Genomic DNA, 26,624 nt, shown 5'->3' with positions numbered 1-26,624 from the left:
TATCCTGCTTGATAGTCATTTATGCTCGTGTATCCTGGTGTGCACATCAAGGGCTGATCTTATCTGTAAAGTGGGTAGATATATGTCAGGAAAGCTTGAAAACAACCACAGATGCTGAAATATTTCCCTACAACTCTGGTGTTTGGACTTCCAGGAATAGCACACAATCTCCCTGATTCTAGAAGATCTGGCTCGAGCCTTATATACAAAAAAAACCATGTACATCCAAGAGCATGACATTAACCTTTATGCACCACTTATAATTTAGTTATGGAGACCTGGGCTGAGGCCTACTTCTTTAGTAGACAACTTCATCTCTCTAAGCCTTAGTTTGTTAATTTGCAAAGCATAAAGGATATAATAAAATTTGCTTTTCAGGATGGCTGTTAGGATGAAGGGAGCGTGACACAGCATTGAGACTCTGAAAGAAAAGATCCAGCTGGACTGAGGGGAAGATGTCACTAAAAGTAGAAGCAGGGAGCACACAGAGAAACTTTGATTAGCATCACAAATTGCCTATTGGCTGGAAACCGAGGTTGCACCACACTGAGCTCCTCGGTGGTGTTTTTTGACTTCCTGGCCATCATTGTTTAGATCATTGAGATTTTTATTAGTGCTGTTCTATTGAACTGACTGTAAAGTCTCCTTGGGGAAAGGGACTAGGGAAATACGCCTCCAGATGGGCAAGGTCACAAATCCCAATGTGTTGTTTCCATACAAAGAGTGCTCTTTGATTCAAATGACCAGGATAGAGGACATGAAGGGCACTGCTGAGGTGGGGAAGTGGAGATCAGTTTTGTTTGTTGGCACACGCATAGATCTTGTGTTGCCAAGACAAGCCTGGGACTAAGAACTTAAGAACCAAGTGGAAGTTCTGTGTTGGTGGTGCTGGAGAGGAAGGGGTGGGGCCTTTGGTTTTCACGAGATTTTAGTGCCATTTAGGCAATGATGAATGACTAATAGGACAAATATTCCCTCAGCCTATTATGTTCCCTTTCTTAAATGTTTGTGGATATGGAAGCTGGCACTGGCCTGTTCACAAGTTGTTGAAAATCTGCCGTTGAGGATTGGCTTGTAATTTTTTTTTTTTCAATGAGGGCATCCAATCTATGTCTCTATTGGAAAGTCACATGAAATTTGGAAGTTCAAATGCCAATGCTGTTTACATTTCTCAGTTAAAAAGCCAATATTTCTTCCTCTGCTCCTAAACTCTATGAATGGAAAAAACTATTTTAGTTCATAACATATTCTTTCCATTAAGATTTTAAACTTCGGCAGTACTGCCAAGACTCATCTATTGAATGAGTTTTTCATAAATGTTATCTATCAGACATGGGTGCAAAGTGGCATTTTTATGAAGTTGAAGCAAAAGGTGATTATATTACCAGAGAAAGCATTCGTTTCCATCCCGTCCTCCAATCAGTCTCAAATGAAGAGAGGCCATGTTGGCTACAGTTACAATTGTATGAATAATTTTTAATAAAATCAGTAGCTAAAAATTGTTGAATTTTCAAAACACATTGGAAACCTTCTTACATATAGCTATGCTGTGTACATTCTTGGCTAAGAATGAATTTAGATTTCGATGTGGGAAATCTATTTGTTCAAGCCAAGCACCACTTAAATTTCCATAGGCAGATTATCTGCTGGATGAATTAGCCCAAGAAATTAAAAATAAAAATTCCTAAACTGCCTTTTGCTCAACTGCCCAGAATGTTCCCCTTGATTACATCCTGCCTGTCTGATAGCTTGAATTCGCGGAACAGAAAAATCATTTTAATAGCCTGCAAAGTACAGAAATGGGGCATTCTTTCCAAAGCATATGATTTATTCCAAGCCAAATGCAAATTGATTTCTCATTGCTTTCCTCCTGTGACTTATCTATAGCACCATCTTCCTTCATTAGCCTAGAAAATCAAGAACTAACCAGAAAAGCAAAATGCTGGAGAAGCACCGTTGCACCTTAGATGCTGGGAAGGTCTCAAACCCAACCACCTTTCTTTTGGATTTACAGCATAATGCCACTTTATTATTCTACTATAGATACCTCTGTTCTTCAGCGGGTTGACAAGATGTCTGTGGTGTACTTGGCAAATGGAGGCTCCTCCAGGGCAGTAATAGTCTTCATAATGCTCAGTAATAGCCCTCACAATGCCTCAGATACAGTTGAATGTTAATCGAATTGAAGAATACACTAAGGTTGTTTCCACGATTTTTTTCTAGCTCATTACAGGCATTAATATAGTTTAGCTGAATGAAACAGTCTCTTTTATGATGAAGGTTTAAATATCTTAGCATAGGTGTCCCCATCTGCCCCACACTGAACTCCCTAGTGTCCATCAAGATAAATATACTGGGAATAGTATCACTTCTCTTTTTAAGAGATCTATTACTAATTTGGGTCACCTCTGTTTGCATAGGCATTCATAGATAATAGAATCAAACCTTCCAACTCAGGGTAGGATGATTCATTCTGCTTCTATAACACTGTAGTGGAGACAGAACTATAACTGGTGGAGAAAGTGTAAAAAACAAAATGCATGGAAATTCAAGAGTCTATCAAATACTCTAACTTCCATCAGCTACTTAAATCTTCTATTATCTGTGATAAATGGCAATGTTTTTTTGCCAAGTACCCTTGAAAAGGCACAGGCTAATAGAAAGCTAATCTCCTGTAATAGGCAACAGGGAGCTCAAGGTACTGCCCCAGTAGGCTACCTATCTGGATCTTCCCAGGGAGATCTTTTGTCTTACATTTTAAAGGCCTTTTCTCAATTTATCCGTATCCACAAGGGACAATGGAAATTGAGATAACAGCCAATAACAGTTGCTTTCTTTTCTTCCTCAAAGAAGATGTCCTGAGTTTTCATTTTGACAGCTTAATGTAGAAACTCGATCATTTAAAGGGTAAAGAAGTTATAGACACTATTCAGGGAGTTCCTGGTCCACTAGCAAATCATGTGTGTGAGTTCAGTGATTCCCAGATTGAATAGGCCAATCAGTAGATTCTCTGTGCCAAAAAGGTCAATTTGCAGGCAGTTTGCACAAAATGGGAAAATGCCAACAGAGAGACAGGACTGGGTTTTCTGTTGGAATGCCATAAATACCAAACTTAAAGAAGGTCAAAAGTCATGGCACATATGTTTTCCATAGATGACATTTGTTTTGGAATGCACACCTAGGTTCAATCAAAGCAGTTCCCAAACCAGACTATGTGGAAGCTACTAAAGGTCAGTCATAGGTAACCCGGTGTTTAATGACTGAGCCACCCAGGCGCCCCTGGTAACCTGGCATTTAGAAAGCAAGGTGGGTGACTAGAACATAATGACTCCTATTCTTAATGATACTTGTAGCTTTCCTGGGCAGATTTGCCATGTCTCCCTGAAGGTTATGTCCAGACAATTAGACTCTAGAAGGGAACTTTCAAACAGGTCTGGGAAATTACCAATCTAATAATTTATGGTTAAAGAAAATGGCAGCCTCTCTCTCTCTCTCTCTCTCTCTCTCTCTCATCATTTAGATCTATACTTGAATGGACTGTAGTCATAGCTAGAAGCACTGAAATTAAATATGTATTGAGTACCAGCACCGTGAAAGGAGATTTGGGAACACAACTTCATTTAATCTTCATGGCAATTGTATGATTTGCATTTTTCAGATGGGCAAATCATGGCTCAAAGAGGATAAGACACTTATGCACAAGTGCCTAGTCTCACTAATGATTAAGCAGATATCTGAACTCAATCTCAGTGTCTCAATTCTTGAAATGCTAAGATAGTAGATCTCTATCTTGAGGATATATAAGAATCAGCTGGGGCTGGGGAGAGGGGGAAGGGGATCAAAATGATTGAGGTGAAGTCCAAGGATCTGCAGGTGTAACGTTCTCCCCTAGGATTTTGCAAGCAGGTTGGTGGTAGACTACACTTTAAGAAACACTGCTTTGGGGGCGCCTGGGTGGCTCAGTCGTTAAGTGTCTGCCTTCGCTCAGGTCATGATCCCAGTGTCCTGGGATCGGGCCCCACATCGGGCTCCCTGCTCTGCGGGAAGCCTGCTTCTCCCTCTCCCACTCCCCCTGCTTGTGTTCCCTCTCTCGCTGTGTCTCTCTCTGTCAAATAAATAAAATCTAAAAAAAAAAAAAGAAAGAAAAGAAACACTGCTATGTTCTACTGCTTGCGGAGGTACCTTAATGAGGTTTTGGAGTTCATGAAAATGAATTATTAAGAACTGGCTAGGGCCATCTATTTAGGTAAATCTACATCATAAACATCTGACCGCCCTTCTTAAATCCACCCATTTCAAAGGACCATTTCCTTGGGTCTTAAAATCTAACAACATAGGCCTTAAAGTAGTAAAGTTGCAAAATAGCACAACTTTTAACATTTTCTTTCCAAAGTTATTGAAAATATTAAGATAAAAGAAAGATGCCTAAAACAGACTTTGGAATAGCCAGCCAAGAAATGAAGGTATTAACAGTTTAATATGTTTTGGAATGGGGAAGGGAGAAAAGCGGGCACTGAGAGGGAGGATTGCATTTGATGCCTGTTTAATTTTAACTTTGCTTTATGTATCCCTGATTTGTTACCAACTGCTTTCATGATTTCTGCAATTGGTCTCCAGTGGCCAAATCTGACCCGATTCCCTCTCCATCCCAACCCCCCCCCCTTGTTTTAAATGAGATCTGGTTTTACTTAGATGAATTAAATGTCACTATATTTGTTTCTGTGAATTGTTCCAGCAAAAATTACAGCATCAACGTCTGACTTTAAATGTCTGTAGGACTGTCTGCCTCTCTGGGCTGTTTATAGTTGCCTTTTAAAGGCCCTAATAAATGCTTTTAGATTGCTATTGGTTTGCTTTCCCTTTTGGAGCCTTAGAATTAGTACCAACTGAAATTACCTGCTTTTCTTCCTTTGCTAAAGCAATGCATGTTCCCTGTAAAATATAAATAAGCAAAGAGAAGAAAAAAGAAGAGCAAAAAATCATCATACCAGACAGAGAGGGCCACAATTAACATTTTGTTGTACAGCATTCAGTCTGTTATACCAAAAAAAAAAAAAAAAAAAAAAAAAAATCATGCAAGCTGTTTTACAGCTCTTTTTTTTTAGCCCTGTTTTATTTTTTCCACCGGATGATATATTTCACAATGTTTCTCATTCTACTCCATCACTTTTAATGGCAATATTAAAAGTACCGAGTAATATTATGATTGTACCATTATCTATGAAACAATCCCACATTTAGTAGATGGCTAGGCCAGGGCCAAAATTTGCTACTACGAATAGTTGTACAAATTAGCTATGTCGCTATGCTCATCCCTGATAATTTCTTTAGGATAAACTGACACAAATGGAGTGGCTGGATCAGAGGCTGTTGCAAACTCCTAGATGCCACTTCGTGCCATCTTACCTCCAGAAACAGCTCAAATTAAATAGCATAATATATATTATATTTGAACATATCTTTAAAATGACGATATAATTACATGCATCAGTGTTGGGAGAACCACACTTCTAATAATGCAATCGTTGCTTTAATAAACTTTACGAAATACTTCCTAGTGCCAAGATCATTTTTTTTTTTTTTTCCCAACTCCAGATTTCCGGAGTTCTGCAGCACAATTACGGGCATTAGCATAGTGAAATCTGCAGTCCTAGGGAAGCTGCTAGCCTGAAGTAAACAGTATGATATATATATTTTTTAACTATGTGTGAACTGGAAGCTAGGATGGGGAGAAGCAAGGTAAATGGAAGGAACTGAGAGCTGATGTTTGCAGAACCATCAGCATTGATGTTTTAACACTTCGAGGAATGCTGATGCTTTTACTAGGACTAAAATCTCCTTAAGGATGTATTAGTTCATTCCTTCAGTGTCTACTTAGTGAGTACCTGCACGTTATGTGTTACTCTGGCTGCTGGAGCTACAGTAGCAAAGAAGTCAAGGGGATCTTTTTTCATGAAGCTTACAACCTATTCCATGGGGCCATCCAGCCAACAAACAAGTCATCAACCAGTCGCGGCAAGCGTTTTGAAATGAAAGTCATGTTTACGATTCAGAAAATAAGGATGTGGGGGAGGATTTTCGTTTACCTCTTCTTCAGACATGGCCTCTCTGAAAAGGTGACATTGAAGAGGAGACTTCAGTGATGAGAAGAAGTCACGCAGGCAGAAAAGGAAGTACAAAGGCCCTGAGGCAGGAATGGGCTGGTGCGTTAGAGTGGAATTTAGCAGACTCTTTCTGTAAAGAGTCAGGTCATAAATATTTTGGCTTTGTGAATCACATTGTTTCTGTTGCAACCACTCAAGTCTTAAGTAAGTAGCTGCAGACAATTTTATAAATAATGGTCTGAATGTTGTGTTCCAATAAAACTTTATGAAAGTGACCAGTGAGCCAGATTTGGCCCTTAGACTATAATTTTTGGACCTTTGTGTTAGTGAATGAGGGAGACACAGTGATGCTAGAGAGTGAACAGTAGGAAGAAAAATGGTAGGAAGTAATTTCTAGAGGTGAGCAGAGGTCAGAGGTATCTGCTCTGTATACAATACAGATTATGCAAATTCCTCTAACTGCAATGGGAAGAGTGGGAAGATGCTGGAGGGTTTTAAGCAGGAGAGTGACATGTTTTGATTTTATTTTTAAAAAGGCAAGATAGAAGTATGACAAGGGCAGAACGAGAAAATCTCTTAGGGGTCCGTTGAATACGTGGGGGCTTTGACTACCAGGAGACATGATTAGATTTAAGATCTACTTTGAAGGTGAGCCCACAGGACTTGCTGCTGGTTTATGTGATGGTTGTAAGGGAGAGTGATTAGACCATACTCTTGCATCTGGGAGATATTTTTAAAATGCAAATGAAACTGAATTTTAACTGAATTTTCTCTGTTTCAAGCGATGAAAACTATCCCTGGGTAACACAAGCAGAAGAGAATATTATTGGAAAGGTAACAGGTAGCTTATAGCATCAAAGGAAGGATGAAAAGAGAAAGCCTGATATGAGCCAAAGCAGGGAGCAGCACGAAATGAAAATCTTATCTCAGGAACTGTCTCCCCAGGAGCTGTGACTTGTGCCCTTCTCAGGAGCCACTTAGATGCTCTGCCACACCAGTGACCTCCTGACTCCATGTAGTTGCCTGGAATAATAGGCTTTCGCATCCTTGCATCACTGCCTCAAGAAGCAGTCTTGTTTGTGAGGTTCTGATTGGTCACTCCAAGGTCATGTGACTCTGCTCCAGGTGCAGGTGAAGAAACATTCCGGTGATAAGTGGCTTCTTCCATTTCCACCGCATCATCCTAAACCTAGCCACCATCCTCTCTTACCTGATCATTGAAATGCCTTCCTGGGTTACTCCCCGCGTCAGCTTTTAAATTTCTCCAACCGATTTTCCACTGGATTGCCAGAGTGGTCTTTTGAAAAATGGAAATATTATGCTGTGCTCTTAGTGAAGGTACTTCAATTGCTTTTATTGCTCTTGGGAGAAAGACCCAAATCTTAAATTCTCACGCTAGGTCACTTATGCTCTGTCTCGAGCTCTCTTTCCAGCTTCGACCCCCCCCCCCCCCCCCCCGGCGCCTCCACTGCCTGAATTCAGTTCTTTGGAAAGCATGCCGTATGCATCCTTGAGTCACAGAGCCTTTGCAAATGCTGTTTATCTGCCTGGGAAACTCTTTTTCTCTTTCTTCCTATTTGGTTAACTTGTACTCATTTTACAGATTGTAGCTCAGACAGCCATCTCTTCCAGATTAGATAAAGACCCAGTATTATAAGCTATTGCAAGAAACAGAGGAGAAATATGTATTCAAGTTAAGGGTTAAACAGAGGCTATAAATAGGGACAGCTTGCAAGATGCTGGCCGTGGTACTCTTTTATATTATGCCATTCATTCTCTTCCAAAAGGTTTTGAAAGAGTCAACCATTGTCCCTATGTTTTATTTATTTTTTTAAAAGATTTTATTTATTTGAGAGAGAGTGAGAGAGAGCGAGAGCAAAAGAGAGAGCACACCCAAGGGGAAAGGCAGAGGGAGAAGCAGGCTCCCCACTGAGCAGGGAACCTGATGTGGGGCTCGATCCCAGGACCCTGGGATCATGACCTGAGCCGAAGGCAGACACTTAACTGACTGAGCCACCCAGGCGCCCTGTCCCTGTGTTTTAAATCAATAAAAGGAAGCTGAAAGATATTTGTAAGATGCAGCTGAGATGTGGTAGAACCATGACTAGAATCCAAGTCTTTGATCTCCATACTTTTGTCCTTTAACAACGCTAATGTAAGACCAACCATAATATGGAGCATGGATGGGACCCACGGTAGCAGGAGAAGGGTTATTTACATTTCAGGTTCGAGCTATCGCTCTGTATGAAAGTAGCAAGAGATGAGTTAGAAGGGTGTTACGGAGACCAGGTAAAACCAGGTTTTTACCTGATCAGGAAGGCCTGATTTCAGTGATTAAAATGCAGATGAGCTCCTGTAATGATAGGTTCTTGTGAGAACGAGGCCTTAAAAAAGCTTAGAACAAAGGGCCTAGCATCCAGAGTACACCTGTAAATAGCGAGAGCCTTAACAACTAGATAGTGACTGTGTCTCAAACAAGCAAAATAGGACGGAGAACAAGGCCCAAGTTGAGAACATGTTTACCAAAGGGCACAGGCAGGAGCAGTGACGAGCATGCTCTCACTTGAAGGTCAAGTCCTTCACCAAACGCTCTCTGATCACCCTGGCCAAAAGGCAGCCTCCCTCCTTGCTCCAGCCCTTCTCCACGTGGATGCTTCATTTTGACAGCCCTCAAAGGCACATTCCACAGAAGCAAGACTCTTACTAATTCCTAAAGTGGGTGGTCCTGGCACACAGTGGGAGCTCGATTAAAAACAACAACAAAAAAAGACAAAACAAAAGAATGAAGACAGCAACAAATTCTCATTGGAGAGTTTTAGAGATCACTGGGGAACCTTCTGCACCAAGAGGAAATTGAACTGTGGTCTTTAAAAAGACATAAGATCTCATGATACCCAGCTTCTGTGACCAACCCAGATACAGCGCAAAGTAAGTCCTGAACAACTCAGGCTGGTATGCACTCAAGACAGGGATGGGCTGATTATCACAATAAGAATAAGAGAAACCTACAGAACCATCTTCGTAAAACTTGCCCATACCACTTAAGACAAAGAATAAACATGATAACCACCCTGTGAATTTCTTTAACCTGTTAACTTTGCCAAGCTTGTCAGTCTTGTTCCCTTTAGCTTGGTTGTTCAGAGGAAATAGCAATCCAATTTTTTTTAAGCAATACATTTTTAAAACTGAGTTGAAAGCATGTGTATGCATATACATGCGAGTGTGTGTGCGTGTATGTGTGTGTTGGGGGGAGGGGTGCGCGTGCGTGCATGTGTGTTGAGGACAAGGAATAGGGGATTTTCCATTTGGTGACAGTTGTGAAAAGGAACGCTAAATGATCTGGTCCCTGGAGCTTTGGGGAGCTAGTGTAAAGACAGAGAATTGGGCCACGTGGCTTAGTGGTAGGAAACAGTGGTGCCATCCCTGAGCTTAAGTAGAAATACCTACTGGGAGCCACATTGTCAGCCCTTCTGTCATGCAAGTGGAAAGCTCTTTGACAGGGTTCAAGCAGATGCTCTGATATTTTACAGCGGGGGAAACTGAGCCCTTGTAGGATTCAGACTCATGCAACAATTACTGAGTAATTACTATGAGCTTGGCCCAGTGAAAGATGTCTTCCCAGTCCTTATCTCACTCAGACTCACAGTCACTCAGTAACATAGGTATTCTTATCCCTGTATCATGCATAAGGACACTGAGGTTCAGAGAAAAGTTACTTTCCTAAGCCACTCAGGATGTTGGGGACAGACCTGGAACTGGAATCTGCCTCCCAATTCATGACTTCTCTGCAACACCAAAACACATTTTATTTCAGACTATTGCTTATTAAGGTAATTTGTTTTTAAGGCAGGGTAATTCAGATTTATAATTCTTATTATTTTGGTATGATCTTGACATCCAGAAAATGGGGAAACATAATCCCAGCCTCTATTTTTTTCCTACTTCTTTATAAAACACAGCATCATTTGGGTTGCAGCAGGATTTACAATCAGGATGTAGATATTACTTGCTCAAGAAAAAAATGGACTAGAAAGAGGCTCTCCAGGTAAAGTTACTAGCAATGTTGTAACACCAGACTTCTGCTTCCCCTTCCCAGCTCTGGATTCAGTTCAGTTGTTTGCTCATTGCATAGTAGAGAGCCCCTTTCCTATCATAAACTGGCACAAAACTTTTTTTTTTTTTTTTTAATTAGAGAGGGAGAGGGAGGGGCAGGGGGAGAGGGAGAGAGAAAATCTTAAGCAGGTTCCACGCCTAGCTCAGAGCCCGATGTGGGGCTCAATCTCACAACCCAGAGATCAGGACCTGAACTGAAATCAAGAGTCAGACACTTAACCCACTGAGCCACCCAGGTGCCCCAGCACAAAACTTTCTTATACCGATTCAAGAGAAATTGTAGAGTTATATCAGAAAAGAGGTAAAATTCCTTGTCACTGAGAATTTGGACCAGGGTTGGAGGCTACGGGTTGGGACGGAGAAGAGAATGGAGAGGTCAAAGGCTATAGCTTAATCGGAGACCTGCTTTGAGCGGCTGAGAAGAAACACGAGAACGCCATAGATTGTCAATAAAGGAGACATTGTTTGACATTCTGGAGACAGGGACTATTTGGAGAAGTCTGGGCAGCATCTAGTGGGTTCTGAGTGAAGCAGGTGTTCAGTGGCTGAATGAAGGGCTCCACCTAACTGTGTCTGAACGTCTTCTGAGAATTTCAGGTAACACAAGGCTCAGGCGTAATTCCGAGGCAACAAGTTGTGGGACAGGTTTTGAGCAAAATAACCCCAACTTGTTTGGGTTCTGTCCTATCCCATTAACACCCCTCTTTCTTTCCTCCTTAGCATCCAGGGCCCACCCACAAGTGCCATCTGACTACACCTTCTCTCACTACCCGCCTGCCACCCCTGCCCTGGCCCCTCCACGCACCACAGAGTGGCACCCAAGCCAGTCTCCAAAGACAATGACCTGCACACAGAATCTAGGCCACCCTTTCTACTCTCTGCCTCTTCCTCTCTGGTGTGTCCACTAAAATCTCTCTCATTGCATAGTCGCCAGGAAAGTAACTTGATTACCGGTGACTTCATGTTAACTCATGGACATGCTAAAGATGGTACTTGTTAATATCACAGGCCACGGGCATTAATAATTGAATTTCACCAAAGATATTTAGAGCATTGTTTGTGGTGTGTCTCGAATTACAAAAAGCCAATTCGAATCACTATTAATATATTTAAAGTAAGCAGATGCTAGAGACAAGATCGAATTTTATTTTTGAAGTTGACATGGGATTCCAAAGTTTTAACCATTACGTTGCACCTCCAACGTGCTAATGAAAAGTTTTAGTTTGAAGAACCACCTGCAAGGGTAGTCTGCTTGGTAAAGAGCTGAGTTTGAGAGGATATAGCAAAATGACAGAGGGATTGCCTCAGAATGGGTGAGTCTGACTGAGGCACTCCTATGCATTGAGAACCGGGGACAGGTATTCGGGATGGTCACTTGTTTTGCTGAAAATATTCCAACCTGTATGTAGCCCATTTGAAACATGCTGAATCAGTAAAGGTTTCTCCTTGAATTCATACAACTATCTAGAGCACTGAGGACTAAAAGCAGGTCCCATTAGTGCAAGTGGATTAAGCAGCTTTTTTTTTTTTTAATGTCTGAATTTAATACAATGAGTAGCATCTGAGAATAGTCACTGTCAGAATTGGGTCTGCTGACCCCTCGAACTTTCTCTCTCCGCGTCGTCTCCGTGGGGTGGAGTAAATTGTAATGACTTTGATGGCATTCTCGGGAAACGACCCACCATCCTGACCCTGGCTGGCCTCTCACTCTAGCCACCTCTATATTAGAATTCCATGTCATGACAAAGAAATCGCAGTCTTTTTTCTGCCTTTGTCATTAACCACCTGGCAAAACACTTTGAAGCTGGTACAAAGTGGGACTGCAGATTCTGCATTTCCTTTAGCACTTTATATTCCATAATGTTGTCATTGCGGTGCTCAGATTCCCATTTTTAATAAAAAAAGGAATTTGCCCCCAATGAAATAGCCACCATCAGTTTCTAGAGAGCAAGGAGAACAAGACGCAAAAAGAAATAGAGAAGTAGGAAGGTTGCAAATGCATTTTTGTGATGGAATGGAAGGTGATAAGATGGTTATGAAAGCACAGAGATGCTTTGAAAGCCAGGTTTTAATCCTAAGTAACACCACTGTTACACAAAGAATGTCCACTCAATAGGCAAGTCTTATCCTCTATTATTTAATAGCAAACAAGGAGGAAAGTGTTCAAATGAACACAACGTATGAAAGAAGATACTAATAAATAGTTTGTCTAGTCATTTTGACAAAGGGGGTCCATAAAATTCTTTGCTCATTGGGTAATCTGAGAAATGGTTAAGACTCAATACAATTAGTTTGGTTATAATCTGGCATTTAGCTTAAAGACAAGCATCTTTTGGAAAATGTCTCATTTACATGGTTGGAGAATCAAAGAATAGATGAATCAAGGGTCTGCCACCTGAACAGAATCTGAAAGCTTTTCTCTGGTTAAGTTGAAGTGAATGAATGATCAATTCAACATGGTGGGCCGTGGTGGGGACACAGGGCATGGTGGGTTTAGGACAGAATTCTCACAGAATTCTCATGATTACACTATTCAGAAACAAACTTTGCACATCCTCAAATTTGCTCAGTTACAGCTTATATTAATTGAAAATTCATTCCCCAATTAGCATACCGTTGAAGGTGTTTTTAAAATGGCTTGTTTGTAACAGTTGGGCACCGCTGGAATTCACACTGCATGCCATTTCAAATAAAAACCTTTCTTTTCTCTTTTGGCAGCAGAAAAGAGCAGAGTCACACAGTAGCTCTTGATTTATGAACTGTGCTTTCTTATTCTCAGACTCTCACAGTGTGTGCCGTTCCCTTTAAGGAACGCGACTGGAAGCATTTAACAGGGAAACAATTCTATCTCCACATCTACTTTTTTTTTTTTTTAAGATTTTATTTATTTATTTGACAGAGAGAGACACAGCGAGAGAGGGAACACAAGCAGGGAGAGTGGGAGAGGGAGAAGCAGGCTTCCTGCAGAGCAGGGAGCCCGATGTGGGACTCGATCCCAGGACCCTGGGATCATGACCAGAGCCGAAGGCAGACGCTTAACGACTGAGCCACTCAGGTGCCCCCACATCTACTTTTTTTAATTTGAAGTCATATGGGCCTTTGATTATAACAGGTCCCATTCTCATGCCTGCAACAATCAGGTAAGAGAATGAAGACCCAGAAACCTTGAGCAGCTTCTTGTGTTTGTCAAGTGTCATTCGATGACAAATGGGACAGGAACCTGCAAGAATGATATATGTTGTGGGCAAAATTTGTGGAAACGTTTTACATTCAACATTCCGGTAAGCATTTTGTCAGCCCTGGGTCACATCCTGAAATTATACAACCGTCTCCCCCAAAACCCGGTTGAGGACAAAAGAGGGAATGTAACTACTCAAAGCAAATCTGGAGGACGAGTGGGCAGAGTGGCTGGGGGTGCGTGGATGGACAGAGAGAAACTCGTACACGCCTTACAGCATTTTCTGGCTGAAAGCAGAGTTCATCCTTGCAGTGGTCCACCAAACAAAGTGTTTATTGTGAAGTGGGCCTGATCCCTGGAGAAGAAGAAAAGTGATTCCTATTGACTGGAAGGAAATTAACTCTTTCCTCCCTTTTTCAGGGAAGGTGTTGGATAAGTACTTTGTGATTAATTTCCTTGGTCGGTTTCAGGGGGTGGTGGGTCTCAATGTCAGCAACAGTATTGACTCTTAACTGTAGTTTCCTTGCAGTGCTGGCTGGATTCTCTAGTGGGAAGTCCTTTCTCCCCCTTATCCTCCCTTCCCTCATCTAGCACAGGCAGGTTATGTGGAAAGCATATTCTAATAATTACTAAACCATTTCATTGGGCTGCAGTGACTTTTTTTTTTTTTTTGCATAGAAGTAACTAAAGACCATTTAACATTGAATTTTTAAAACTTACTTTCAGACTTGAGCTGGGAAAACCACTGGCCAATTCCAAGGATGATAAAAGCAATGGAACTGTATGTTCTGCCTTGATCTTTTATTTATTTATTTATTTTTAAAGATTTTGTTTGTTTGACACAGAGAGAGACACAGTGAGAGAGGGAACACAAGCAGGGGGAGTGGGAGAGGGAGAAGCAGGCTTCCTGCAGAGCAGGGACCCCGATGCGGGGCTCGATCCCAGGACCCTGGGATCATGACCTGAGCCGAAGGCAGATGCTTAACGACTGAGCCACCCAGGCGCCCCCTGCCTTGATCTTTTAAAGATCGAATTTGGAGGGGAAAAAATGATTTTGCCTACGGATGGCCTTGAAAGCGTCAGGAATATGCTGCAAAGCTGGAGAGAAGAGTCCAATTGTAGTATGCTCCCTTTAAGAGGGAAACAAGATTAGAACTTTGGCAAATTTTCGGCTTCTATTCAGAGGGAAAGAGAAGAGATGGCAGTGTCCAGAAAAAAAAAAAAAGTAAAAGGATGGTTGTCCTGAGACAAAAGCAAAAGCAATTTTATACCTATTGAAAGCTTACCTGGGCGTGGTTTTAACTCCTCTGGGGTTAAGAACATTTTTGCCCTCTTAAAACTAAAGGAGCTAGGGGAAAGGACTTGAACCTGAGAGAGTGTTGCCGTCGGTTCTGTTCTGTCCTGGGAAGTACAGGAGGAAGAGAAACCTCGGGGGAAGAGAGAGAGGACGTGGCAGGGGCCGAAGGGGAGGGTCTGTGGCAACCAGTATGTAAGTTACATGTCAGGATGAAGGTAGTGATGCTTCCTAGCATCCTTCTTAGAAAAACCATCTGACTTCAAGAGTTAGAAGGCTTATAACCATGCTAGACAAATATCTGAATTCTATTGTGCCTTTCTACATTAAAGATTGCTTTGTGTTCTAAGTGCCCTCATGGCAGAAGAGTCTATAAAATTAAGACTTTTGTTTATGTCAGGTCAGAAAAGGTAGTGAGGCTTCATTTGGGATAATCATAGTGTTTACCCAAGCCTTTTGCATAGATAAAAATGTTATTTTCTCTAATTGCATATTTTGTTCCTATAATGACTGAGTTGAATTCTAAACTGAAATGAGTAATCAATACTGAATGTCTCTGTTGTTCAAATGAAGGCTTCGCCATTTCAGATGGCATAAAATTGCTTCAAATTTGGCAAATTACTATAAAGATGGAAATTAAAAGCTAAAGCATATTTAATTTTCTTTTTTTCAGGTTTTAACTGAAAACTTAAATCAACAAATAGCCACAGAACTATTACTAGTACAAAAATCCACCTGGATGCCTGAAGGAGAGAGGAAAGAATGAGCTATTACGGCAGCAGTTCTCCAATTGTCAACGTGAACCCCAAATACCCGGGCTACCCCTCAGGGCACATCCTAGCTGAGAAGAGAAGAGCCAGAAGACGTCTGCTCCACAAAGATGGTAGCTGCAATGTGTACTTCAAGCACATTTTTGGAGAATGGGGGAGCTATGTGGTTGACATTTTCACTACGCTTGTAGACACCAAGTGGCGCCACATGTTTGTGATATTTTCCTTATCTTACATTCTCTCCTGGTTGATATTTGGCTCTATCTTTTGGCTAATTGCCTTTCATCATGGCGATCTGTTAAATGATCCGGACATCACGCCTTGTGTTGACAACGTCCATTCCTTTACAGGGGCGTTTTTATTCTCCCTTGAGACCCAGACAACCATAGGTTATGGTTACCGCTGTGTCACCGAAGAATGCTCCGTGGCGGTGCTCATGGTGATCCTTCAATCCATCCTGAGCTGCATCATAAACACCTTCATCATTGGAGCTGCCTTGGCCAAAATGGCAACCGCTCGGAAGAGAGCCCAAACCATTCGGTTTAGCTATTTTGCCCTCATAGGCATGAGAGATGGGAAGCTTTGCCTCATGTGGCGCATAGGTGATTTCCGGCCAAACCATGTGGTAGAAGGCACAGTGAGAGCCCAGCTTCTCCGCTACACTGAAGACAGCGAAGGGCGGATGACGATGGCATTCAAAGACCTGAAGTTGGTCAACGACCAGATCATCCTTGTCACACCAGTAACTATTGTTCATGAAATTGACCACGAGAGCCCTCTGTATGCCCTTGACCGAAAAGCAGTGGCCAGAGATAACTTTGAGATTTTGGTGACATTCATCTATACTGGTGATTCCACGGGCACTTCTCACCAATCCAGAAGTTCCTATGTTCCCCGAGAAATTCTCTGGGGCCATAGGTTTAATGATGTCCTGGAAGTTAAGAGAAAGTACTACAGAGTGAACTGCTTACAGTTTGAGGGGAGCGTTGAGGTATACGCTCCCTTTTGCAGTGCCGAACAACTGGACTGGAAAGACCAGCAGCTCCACAGCATGGACAAAGCACCTCCAGTCCAAGGATCTGGCACGTCGGACACCATGGTCAGAAGAAGGTCGTTTAGTGCAGTTGATATTGTCAGCAGCTGTGAAAACCCAGAGGAGCCCACCACCTCCACCACGGACGAGTGTAAGGAAGCACCTTATCAGAAAGCTGTCTTGACTTTAAATAGAATCTCTGTAGAATCCCAAATGTAGTTCAAATTGTGATGACCAGGGTTACCCCGCAATCATTTTACTCTGTAGCCAGTCACCTTAAGGCAAGTAGTTCTAAGCAGGGCTTTTAAGGAGTGGGATAGCGATGTTCGATGGTGATACGGGAGAAGAAGAGCAGGTTAAATCTGGTAAGAGATCATCTAAAAATTACATAGTATCCAATTGTGTAAACTTTTATTTATTTTTTTGTGCTAGCAAATTTGGTATTAGGGATGCTATTAAGAGCCTAACTGATTAATTTAAATTTCATCTCCTTGTCTTATATCACACACTTGCAACTTCAATTGGAGGTGTCATATTCAGTGATGGAGAACAAAGGTAGGATACTGGCATAAATAAAAATAGGAAGACAGGCAGCCAGCAGGAATAACAACTTTTTAAATGTATCAACATTGATAGTAGTTTCCTAGGAAAACATTATGTCATCTAACCAAGATATGCAAGATATGCATCCAGTAGATTATAACATTGAGGTATTTAACTGAAATCACCTGGCAGGTTTGATGTCTGCCCCTCATAGTCTCTTGGTATCGGCAGAAAGAGGTAGAGACTGTAAGAAATAGACACCCTGCCACTCGTGCAGGTAAGGATCAACGAACGCTGGGAGCTGTTTTTTGTTTTTTTTTTCTAACTCATAAGGCAGGAGAAAAGTTGACATTATTCAGAACAGTATTTCTCTTTCAAATGCCCTGGGTTGCCCTGCAGCAAATGGCTTTATATGGAAGAGCAGAAATAAGGCAACAATGACATTTCTAGTTTCTCCAGCAAGGGGGCTTCCTCTGCCCACCCCCATCTTCTCCAAAGACAACATGAAGAAATTGGATCACAGAGATGGGATAGGGAATAGATGGCAGTGGGAAACATTCTCAGACCGTTGGAGAGAAAACCCGTGCTCTGTCCTGAAAGACTGCAGCAGCTTTTGCTGGCTACGTAAGGGATGGAACCATTTTTTTTTTTTTTTTGAGGAGGGGGGCACGTGGGGGGACAGCAAGGGGAAAGACATTTTGGGGGGACAGCAAGGAGAAAGACATTTATTTGTGTCCAGAAGCAGTTATGTATGTTTCCTGTCTTGGTCACTTTACAAGACATAAATGACTTAAATTCTAGATTTTCAGCAACACTCCCATTGAACTTGGAACGATCATTTAAATGGAAGATTTTGTGAAATATAAGGTGATTTTTATTCACATTATTAAACAGATAAGTGTTATGGAATTGCTTAAATTTTAGGAAGTAAATTTGTATGCTCTATATCTGTGCTAAAAGATGTTAATCATGATTACTTTAAGCCCAAGTCCCTATGAGTAAAGTCACTTTCAGCTTTATAAATTGAGCAGTTATTAGCTTCATTCAGAATTATGCGTTTCTTTACTCATTACGTATATGCCACAGTTTTTCCTTTGTTTATTTAAATACATGTACACACAAATCGTTTTTGCTGTTTCTGGAAAAGCTCCCCACCCCCCCTCCATTTAAATTAAAGCTTACAAGTAAATTGAACTGAATCATACAGTCTGCGATTGCCAATCAAAGTAAAATATGTAGGTATGTAAAGTGTTTTTCTTTTGTTTTTCTTTTTTTTTTTCCTTCCTTCCTTTCCTTCTTTGTTTCTTTTGACCATGAGCAACGAGGTTACTTTTTTAAATGCACGTGTGCGACTCTTTTATTCCTGTTGTTTTATGGATAAGAGATTTGTTCAGCTCCCAGGTTGTAAAACTGTCCTGCAGCTTAATACCGGGGATCTAAAGAATGCAATTTTTTTTCCTGTCTGGCTTCAGAAATGCAAAACCCATTTTTAAAATTATACATGCGTTGTAGATTTGGATTTTGTAGTGGCAATTACTCAGCTAAATTAGAGTACCACAATCTGCCAAGTAGAAATCAACCAACACTACAACAAACCCAGATGCCCTCCCCCCGACTTTCTAAGTTTGTTTCACACACGTCTAGTTTTCATTTCACTTTGCTTTGCTTCCTGGACTCTGTCAGTCCATGATTCCGGTTTTGTTAGTTAATATCAGAATAGAAGTATCAACGTCCAATAATTATATTTCCCTGTGCTATGTGCTCCCACCAGCAAATACTCTTACCCTGAGTAGAATGTAAAAGCTGTGTTCCCATGTCACATTTATTTCTAATTTTCTGTTTAGATTTACAACATACTTTGACACCCCCGATGAGTTACTTAACAATAAAGATCTTAAAGTAATGCGGAAATTGTGTGCATTTGCCTATATTTCAGCTTAGTGTAAACTCTTGTTGACGTGCTCAGCACTGGGTACAGGGCACACAAAAATGAGACCGCTGCCTCACAGAATTAGAACGTAGGCAGAATTATAAAGCGTTTTTATGGGTTTTTAACAGCTTGTAGAACAGCTAGATCTGAATTAACAGTTTTGCTTCTGCAAGCTCTGCAAGAAGGCTCCCCACAAAACGGCATTTCTAGTTTCAAACGCTCAGTCCACGATGAGAGGGAGGCCGAATATTTCTTTTCTTTCTGATGGCAGCTATTTTTCTCCCTAAAGATGAAATTCTTCAGTGGGACTTAATTAGATGGGAAAAACATCGTGGCGTCAAGGCATTCTCCACTGTATGCTCTGTCTGTGAACCGGGCCCTCGAAGAGGGAGGGAGCACCAGGAGAGAGAAGGAAACGCTATTTCACGTACCCCCCCTCCCATCAAACACCCTTGGGTGCTTTGTACACATACACTTCGTCCCCACAACAAAACAGTGGGGTGGATATTTTTAATTTCCATATCGTCAAATATCTCAGTCTTTGCTTCTTCCTGACTATTAGGACAAGAATGTGCCAGAAAAAAAACCAAAACAGAACAACTAAGCTTCTCAGTCTCCTTTGCAGCTGGGGGTGGCAGGTAGGGTGGGGGTGTCATTCAACTGGTGTGGATCTGGCCCATGAGATGACAGTAGAGCTCTCTGGATGTGACCTTTAAGAAAACTCCTTCCCTGGGTCTGAATTAGTTGGCATATGTCCCTTGACTCCCTGCATCCATCCTTCTGCCCTAGACCTCAGGCTCTGTAGCTGAAGGTCCTGCAACCATCCAGAGACAGGGGCAATCGAGGACACCCCTTGGACAGGGCACGTCAGAAGTGTAGGAAAGAGGGCAGCCCTAGGTGGCATATCTCTGGACTTCTGCGGGAGTGAAAAGAAATGATTTCTCACCGAACAACAAGCCGTAAGGAAAAAAAAAAGGATGTGCTGGTGGGGTCCAGCTCGTACTTGTACTTGACACTGGACGGAGTTGGTCTCTGTGGAAAGTACGTATTTTCTGGGGACTTGAGGAAATGCCACTATATTGTAAAACAAACATGAAAGAATTACTTCAGGCCTGGAAATCCCTCTGAGACACGGATAGCTGAGTGACCTTGATAAGAAGATTGACCAGGCCTGCTGTGGGGCTGCCCTTTATCTCCTTCCTCTCCCTCCCCTGGAATTACATCAACAGGACTTTTACTAGGGCAAGTAACCGAAACCCACCGAGACTCAGGCAAACTCAGGCAAGCAAGCACGGTGCAGCTTGGTAAAAAAGCAAAACTCTGCTAATACTCGGCTCAGCCCCCCAGTAAGACCAAACTGCATCCATGTATTCAAGTGGAAGATCTTTATTATACACGCCAAGAAATCTAGATCCTCCCTTTAGATATTTGTACTGAACTACTTCTGGGTTGGCCAGGAGATGTGGGAAATAGATTCTCTGGGCCTAAATAATGAGGCACTAAATTCTACTTGGTTTAGAATATTCTGCGGCACCTGGATGGCTCAGTCGTTAAGCGTCTGCCTTCGGCTCAGGTCGTGATCCCAGGGTCCTGGGATGGAGCCCCATGTGGGGCTCCCTGCTCAGCAGGGGGTCTGCTTCTCCCTCTCCCACTCCCCTTGCTTGTGTTCCCTCTCGAGCTGTCTCTCTCTGTCAAATAAATAAATAAAATCTTAAAAAAGAATATTCTATGAGTTCCATACATTACAAGCATTGATTCTTCTGAGTGTTCTGTAAGGCATGTGTATAAGCTCCCCCCCCCCCTTTTTTTAAGGTAAGCTTCCACTGTGGACTCCCAGAAACCACCCGTATCCACCCCGGGTACCCTATAAATCACAAAGCCCTCCCTCAATTCCAAATTTGGCGTGGCCTCTCTGGCTCTCTCCCTTTCATTTTTAAATAAGCAGCCTGACCTACATTCTGGAAAAAAAGGACTTTGGGTGCCACATACAGAAGGCGAGAACGGATGATGACACAGACACACAAACAGCCCTAGGGAGGTGCTTGGCAAATTCTCTGCAGAAGTTTCTCCAGGATAGGCGAAAGCTTGTAACAGGCTCCGTCCCGCTGAATCTGTGGAAGCAGGCAAGGCCTCCATTTTCCTGAAAAGGCAAAATCACAGTGTTGCCGGGAAACCATCATCTGTCTGCCTTGCTTTGGAGCTTTGCTCAAGTAAGAAAAATCTCAGGACCCAGTGGATTCCCAAGTTCTCTTGCGCAGAGCCTATTTTCCTAAAGCGACTTAACACAATCCTCTTAGGACTGTGTGATTGGGTGATGACATTTGGCTGAGGGCAAGCCCCATCTGTCCCATCAGGTCACCCTGTGCTCCTTTCTTCGGGAGGGGCCACGCCTGTGGCTGGGGATCTTTGGTACAGAGTCTGGAGAGTTCAGCTGACATGGCGGGGCGTTGTGAAGTTCACTAGATTCTTAGTTGCTGAATACCGAGCTGGGAAAATTTTTAAATAAACTAAGTTAAGTAAACGACTGCCTTTTGCTGCTTGGGCTCATTGATTTATGCTATTTTGTAAATACTGCAAAAAGAAAAGAATACTGTATCTAGAGCCTGTCATCCCAAGAAAAAAGCAGCTGGACTGAGATGGAGGATCCTCTAAATAAAAAAGGCAACCTGAGCTGGGTGATCACCGAACTCAGGCCCTTGATGCAACCTTTGGAGTCTCTGGAAGCTGCAGAGAACAGGTTAGTCATTTTAAAGTTTTCAGCAAGCCCAGTGGATGAAACCCCAAACAGATCAAGTACTGCCGAATTACACGGCCAAGGAATGCTTTTTCTCTGTGCTATCATTTACCACAAGGGCCTCTAAAACATCCTTAATCACTATCTAAGTAACTTGAACTTGAGACAGAAAGAGCCCCGAGAGGTTTAGACCCCGTGAAAACGTCTTTACAGAAAGTTATCGGAAACCAACAAATTTCCACATAAAATGCATCAGTCACATGCACTGTGCACTGTGAGTAAAGAGGGCTCTTTATTTGAATTAGAAGCACATATTAGAGATCAATTATTTATTCTGCTATTTACTGGTTCTATCTGATACCAGTTTGCGTGGGAAAGGGGGGCTAGCTACTGGGGGCTGTTTAAGGGGGCAGGTTAAGGGTAGAGCTAGCTTCTACCAGCTGCCGATTCCAGAACCAAAGACCTTCCGAACTTCAGAGAGGTATTAGTTCATTTAATCAGATTCTATTTTACGAATGAGGAAACCTCCAACTTTAGAGAGGCTATCAGCCCACAGAGACACAGCCACGGAGAGGCAGCAGAAAGAAGAAAACATAACTATCAATGCCCAGGACTCTTTCTGAATAGACAGTGAGCAGTTCTGATGCTGCCTGAGGTTGAGCTATTTTCATTCTGTAATCACGAAATGGGAAAAGCGATCATTCCAAGACCCTTTGTCAGATAGAAGCTCATTATTTTCTAGAAGTGCTTCTTCTGAACTGAACTGTTAATTGGTCATTGATTATTTAGAGAGACTGGACAGTGAACAAGAAAAAAAAAAAAAAAAAGGTGAGAGTGAGAAACAGCCCATAAGAGCCACGATGAGTGAGGATAATCTTCTCCAAGATGTAAACAAAAATGATTGCATTAAAAAAGGCTTCCTCTTTCCAGGGCGATGTTAAGGCTGAGTGGGGTAATCTGCTGTGCACTAATCCACTGTCACCAAGCTTTTTGCCTTGGAGGCAGGAACCTTTAGTCCTCTAGCAGGGCTGGCCTTAGGGAATAAACAAACACAATGTGGAGTGGGATTTTTCATCCTTTACACGGACACTGTGGCTTTTGAGGCAGGACCTACAAGGAAAGGGGGCCAACCTGAGAGAGTTACACAGATCTGAGCTGACAGTGTTTGGTCATCTTATTAACTGTGCAATTTGGAACAACCTGGGTAGCATTTCTGATTCTTAGTTCCCTACCCTAGAGTTTTTCCTGCTGTATTAAGCTGTCATTAAGAGTGCAGGCTTAAGAACCAGACTGCCTAGGTTTAGATCTCGTCTCTACTATGTTCTTGCTATGTGACTTTGGGCACTTTATCTCTCTGTGCCCCAGTTTCCTCGGCTATGAAGTGAGGAAAATAATAGAACCCACCTCACAGTTGTTGCAAGGATTAAGTGCAGTAACATTTGTAAAAATGCTCACAACAGTATCCGGCACATGATGAGGGCTAATAAACAAGCCATGGTGTCTATCGGCAAACTCTTCATCTCTTTTAGGGTTTTATTAATTAATTTACATCCCTTGACTCTTGACATTGACTCAAGCCCCTTCCCACACAAAAAAAGAAGAAAAAAGAAACAAAAGATATTAAAAGGAGCATGTAGTAGAAGGAATATAAATTTTTCCCATCCAAATGTAAATGATATGTATCCTGTCTTCCCAAACCACTTTGGATTACGTAAACCACACTTTCTCTCCATTGTGTGAGGCATCAGGATTGAGTAAAATGGTGCTTTGAGAATAAAAATACTACTCTACTCATCTACACAGAAGGCTTCATGAATAGTACCAACCCAGGGAAAAATCAGACTGCAGATCCTCCAGGATACTCTCCGGTGTAAATTGCCAACGAGGCCTCGCATTTAACCTGCTTCAAAGACTATTTAACCACTTTATATCATAATATCACGCATCGTATTCAAACTTCTCAACATGTTCCACCAAACTAAAGGGGTTCTGGGAGAAGCACGCTCATTTTCCAAAAATGACTCATCACAGCCCAGTCAAGCTGTGGCTTACTGAACTTGGAAAACCTTGCTGGCTTACGACGTGCGGGGCCCCATGACTCAGCAAAGCGCCCAGAAGACGCTTCATGTACCAGGAAAGAAGTGTGTCAAAGTCTTCTGGGATGAAGGAAAAACAACTTTTGTTCTCTAAGGTACGACCTACGGTAGTACGATGATCGTGGACTTGAAATCAGACAGAAGTGGGTTCGAATTCCAGGTGTGTCCCTTGCCAGCTATGTGAACTTGGGCAATTTCTTAGTTGTCACTGAGCCTCTGTTCCTGCATGAGTATAAATGCAGATAATAGTATTTACCTGGTGGACCAATCGTGAAGTGTGTACCAGGATAAACACACACGTATGTATATACAAACATATACATAACTATCTGATACATGGGATTTGCTCAATAAAACTGATATTCCCTGTTTTCCTTCATATATATCAGTAATACTAGCCTTTTCTTTCTCCCAGCACTGCCGCTAATTAGCTGTGGGATTTCGGGGAATTACTCAACCTCTCTGGTACACTGTTTCTGAACACTTATGGTGGGGACGTTGCTTTATGTTATTCCATAATTCCTTGGAGGCTGAAAATGTAATGATTCTCCCTCCCTCTACTTCTCACCCTGATTCTTTTTTTTTATTTCTTGTTGACTTTTATGCTTTTCTTCATTAGTGTATGTAATTTACTGCAATCTTCCCTATTCTCATGATTACTGTACTAACTGAATTTTATAGGAAAAGTCTATTTCATGTTATTTTTCTGCTTTTTATAAAATTCTTCTTTTTGGTGGGGGGAGGGGCAGAGGGAGAGGGAGAGAGAGAATCTCAAGCAGGCTTCACACCCAGCACGGAGCCTGATGCGGAGCCTGACTCGGGTCTCAATCTCACAACCCTGAGATCATGACCTGAGCTGAAATCAAGAGTCAGGACCCTTAACCGACTAAGCGACTGAGCCACCCAGGCACCCCTATAAAATCCTGCTTTAATGTGCAACTGTGATGTGCCTTTTTATTTCCCGCGATAATACATCGACAATGCAGCTACAATAATATTTGTTGAACTTAGTTTTCAGGTCTGTCATTACTGTCTTTTTCTGAAATAAGATCTATTTTAAACAGCAAAATTCAAGGAATTTTTTTTTTAAAGATTTTATTTATTTATTTGAGAGAGAGAATGAGAGAGAGCACATGAGAGTGGGGAGGGTCAGAGGGAGAAGCAGACTCCCTGCCGAGCAGGGAGCCCGATGCGGGACTCGATCCCGGGACTCCAGGATCATGACCTGAGCTGAAGGCAGTCGCTTAACCAACTGAGCCACCCAGGCGCCCCAAAATTCAAGGAATTTAAAAATGATTCAAGTCTGATTTTTTTTTTTTTAAAACAGGTAAAATATTCCTTCTTCATTACAATGGCAGGAAGCAGGTAGTGACATGAAAAATGTGGTAACTAAAGTGGAGTACTAGAATTCTCATGGGGCCCACCTAAATTTATGACAAACTCACAAAGGGCATCAAATATGCTATTGAATTGTGTGAAATGTCAGAACACTTGTTCTATGGAAGTTGAGGAAAAAATTTTCAGTGAAGGATGCTACTAACCTTTCGTATTACTACTAAAAGGTGTTTCTTCAGATTGGTGATTTATGCAGTGAACAACTGAACAACTGCACCTGGCTGGCCCTTGCTATGTTTCCAGTTGGGAAAAAGTGGCTGCTCTTTTATACCCTCCCAATAACTATCACGGCTTATGATTGCAGCACCTTGCTTCCCAGACTCTAATGGTCTCTGAGTCCTGTGAGCATGAGGAGAGATTGTCTAATCTCAATACCAAACAATCATAAAAGAAGTGGACAGCACGTTAGAATCTCCTGGGTGCTCTTCCCAAGATCATGTCTCGTGTTGGACAAGAGAAAGAGCAATTTGCAAATAACAAAATTGAACTTTGTACTGTGAACTGAAGTATCTAGGATGGCTTTTGTATTCTTATATACAAATAAATATTAGAATGGTCATAGGATGACTAAAACTAAATCGAGAACAATGTCATCTACATCAAACAATATAAAGTTTTGTTTATCCTTCTCCAGATATGTAACTTATTATTTAAGCCATTACTCTTTGGTTTAAAGCTTTGGTCAATTATTAAATATAGGATCTATACACCTACTTGTCCTTCCTCGGGTTGGGGTTTGGGAAAAAGCAAAATATTAATGATTTTTCAGGCAGAAGGAAGATGATAAAAAATAAATAAAAGCACTTTATCTTTTCCCTGAAGGCTAAGGTGATATGTGGATCTTCTGAAATATCGTAATGATAATAAGACACAGTATTAATAATAACAATTATGTAAAAGCTTCTGGTAATTGCAATTCTATTAGGATGTTGAATATTCTTGGTCACCATTGTGCCACCTTGTGGTCACAAGAGAACACATTTTTTTTCCATGAAGGAAATCGATTAAATTTTTATTTTCTCCCCGCTACTATGGGAGGATATTTGGAAGGATAAATTGGGAAGCATATTGCCAATAAGGACTATAAATAAAATATAATGGGCACCACTCAAATCAGAAACTAGCATACACCGAAAACCAACCAGATGGCCTTGGTCTAGGTATGAATTCCATGTACTAGATTTTCCCTCTGCTACCTCAATGTGAATTATGTATTTAGAAGATGAAATTGAGGTTCATTAGGTTCATTAGGTTCTTGATCTAAAAATATAGAGATGGAAATCTGAATCATGTCCATTGAGAATCTAATTATTAATCCAGCAATCTACTTATAGTAAGAGAAAGCAACCAGAATTTAAGTATCAATCACCAATACTAGATTAGAATAACCACATTAATGCATATATAGAAACAGCTTAATAAACACAATTTTTA

General features: G+C 41.6%; 1 protein-coding gene across 1 annotated transcript in view; it reads left to right on the top strand.

Moving 5' to 3' along the window:
* KCNJ16 (potassium inwardly rectifying channel subfamily J member 16) overlaps window positions 1-16,755 on the top strand; it is a 58,746-nt gene extending 41,991 nt beyond the window's left edge. Inside the window, exon 2 of the mRNA XM_035026151.1 lies at window positions 15,363-16,755. Coding sequence (XP_034882042.1) covers window positions 15,452-16,711 — 1,260 coding nt within the window. The 5' untranslated portion in view covers window positions 15,363-15,451 and the 3' untranslated portion in view covers window positions 16,712-16,755. The remainder of the gene's footprint in view (window positions 1-15,362) is intronic.
* The last annotated feature ends 9,869 nt before the right edge of the window (window positions 16,756-26,624 follow it).

The sequence above is a fragment of the Mirounga leonina genome, unplaced genomic scaffold (genome assembly GCF_011800145.1).
Source record: "Mirounga leonina isolate KUSES-001 unplaced genomic scaffold, KU_Mleo_1.0 Mir_197, whole genome shotgun sequence".
In the NCBI taxonomy this organism is placed as follows: Eukaryota; Metazoa; Chordata; class Mammalia; order Carnivora; family Phocidae; genus Mirounga; species Mirounga leonina.
The sequence above is the reverse complement of the archived record's forward strand: the minus strand, read 5'-3'. Positions and strand labels throughout refer to the sequence as shown.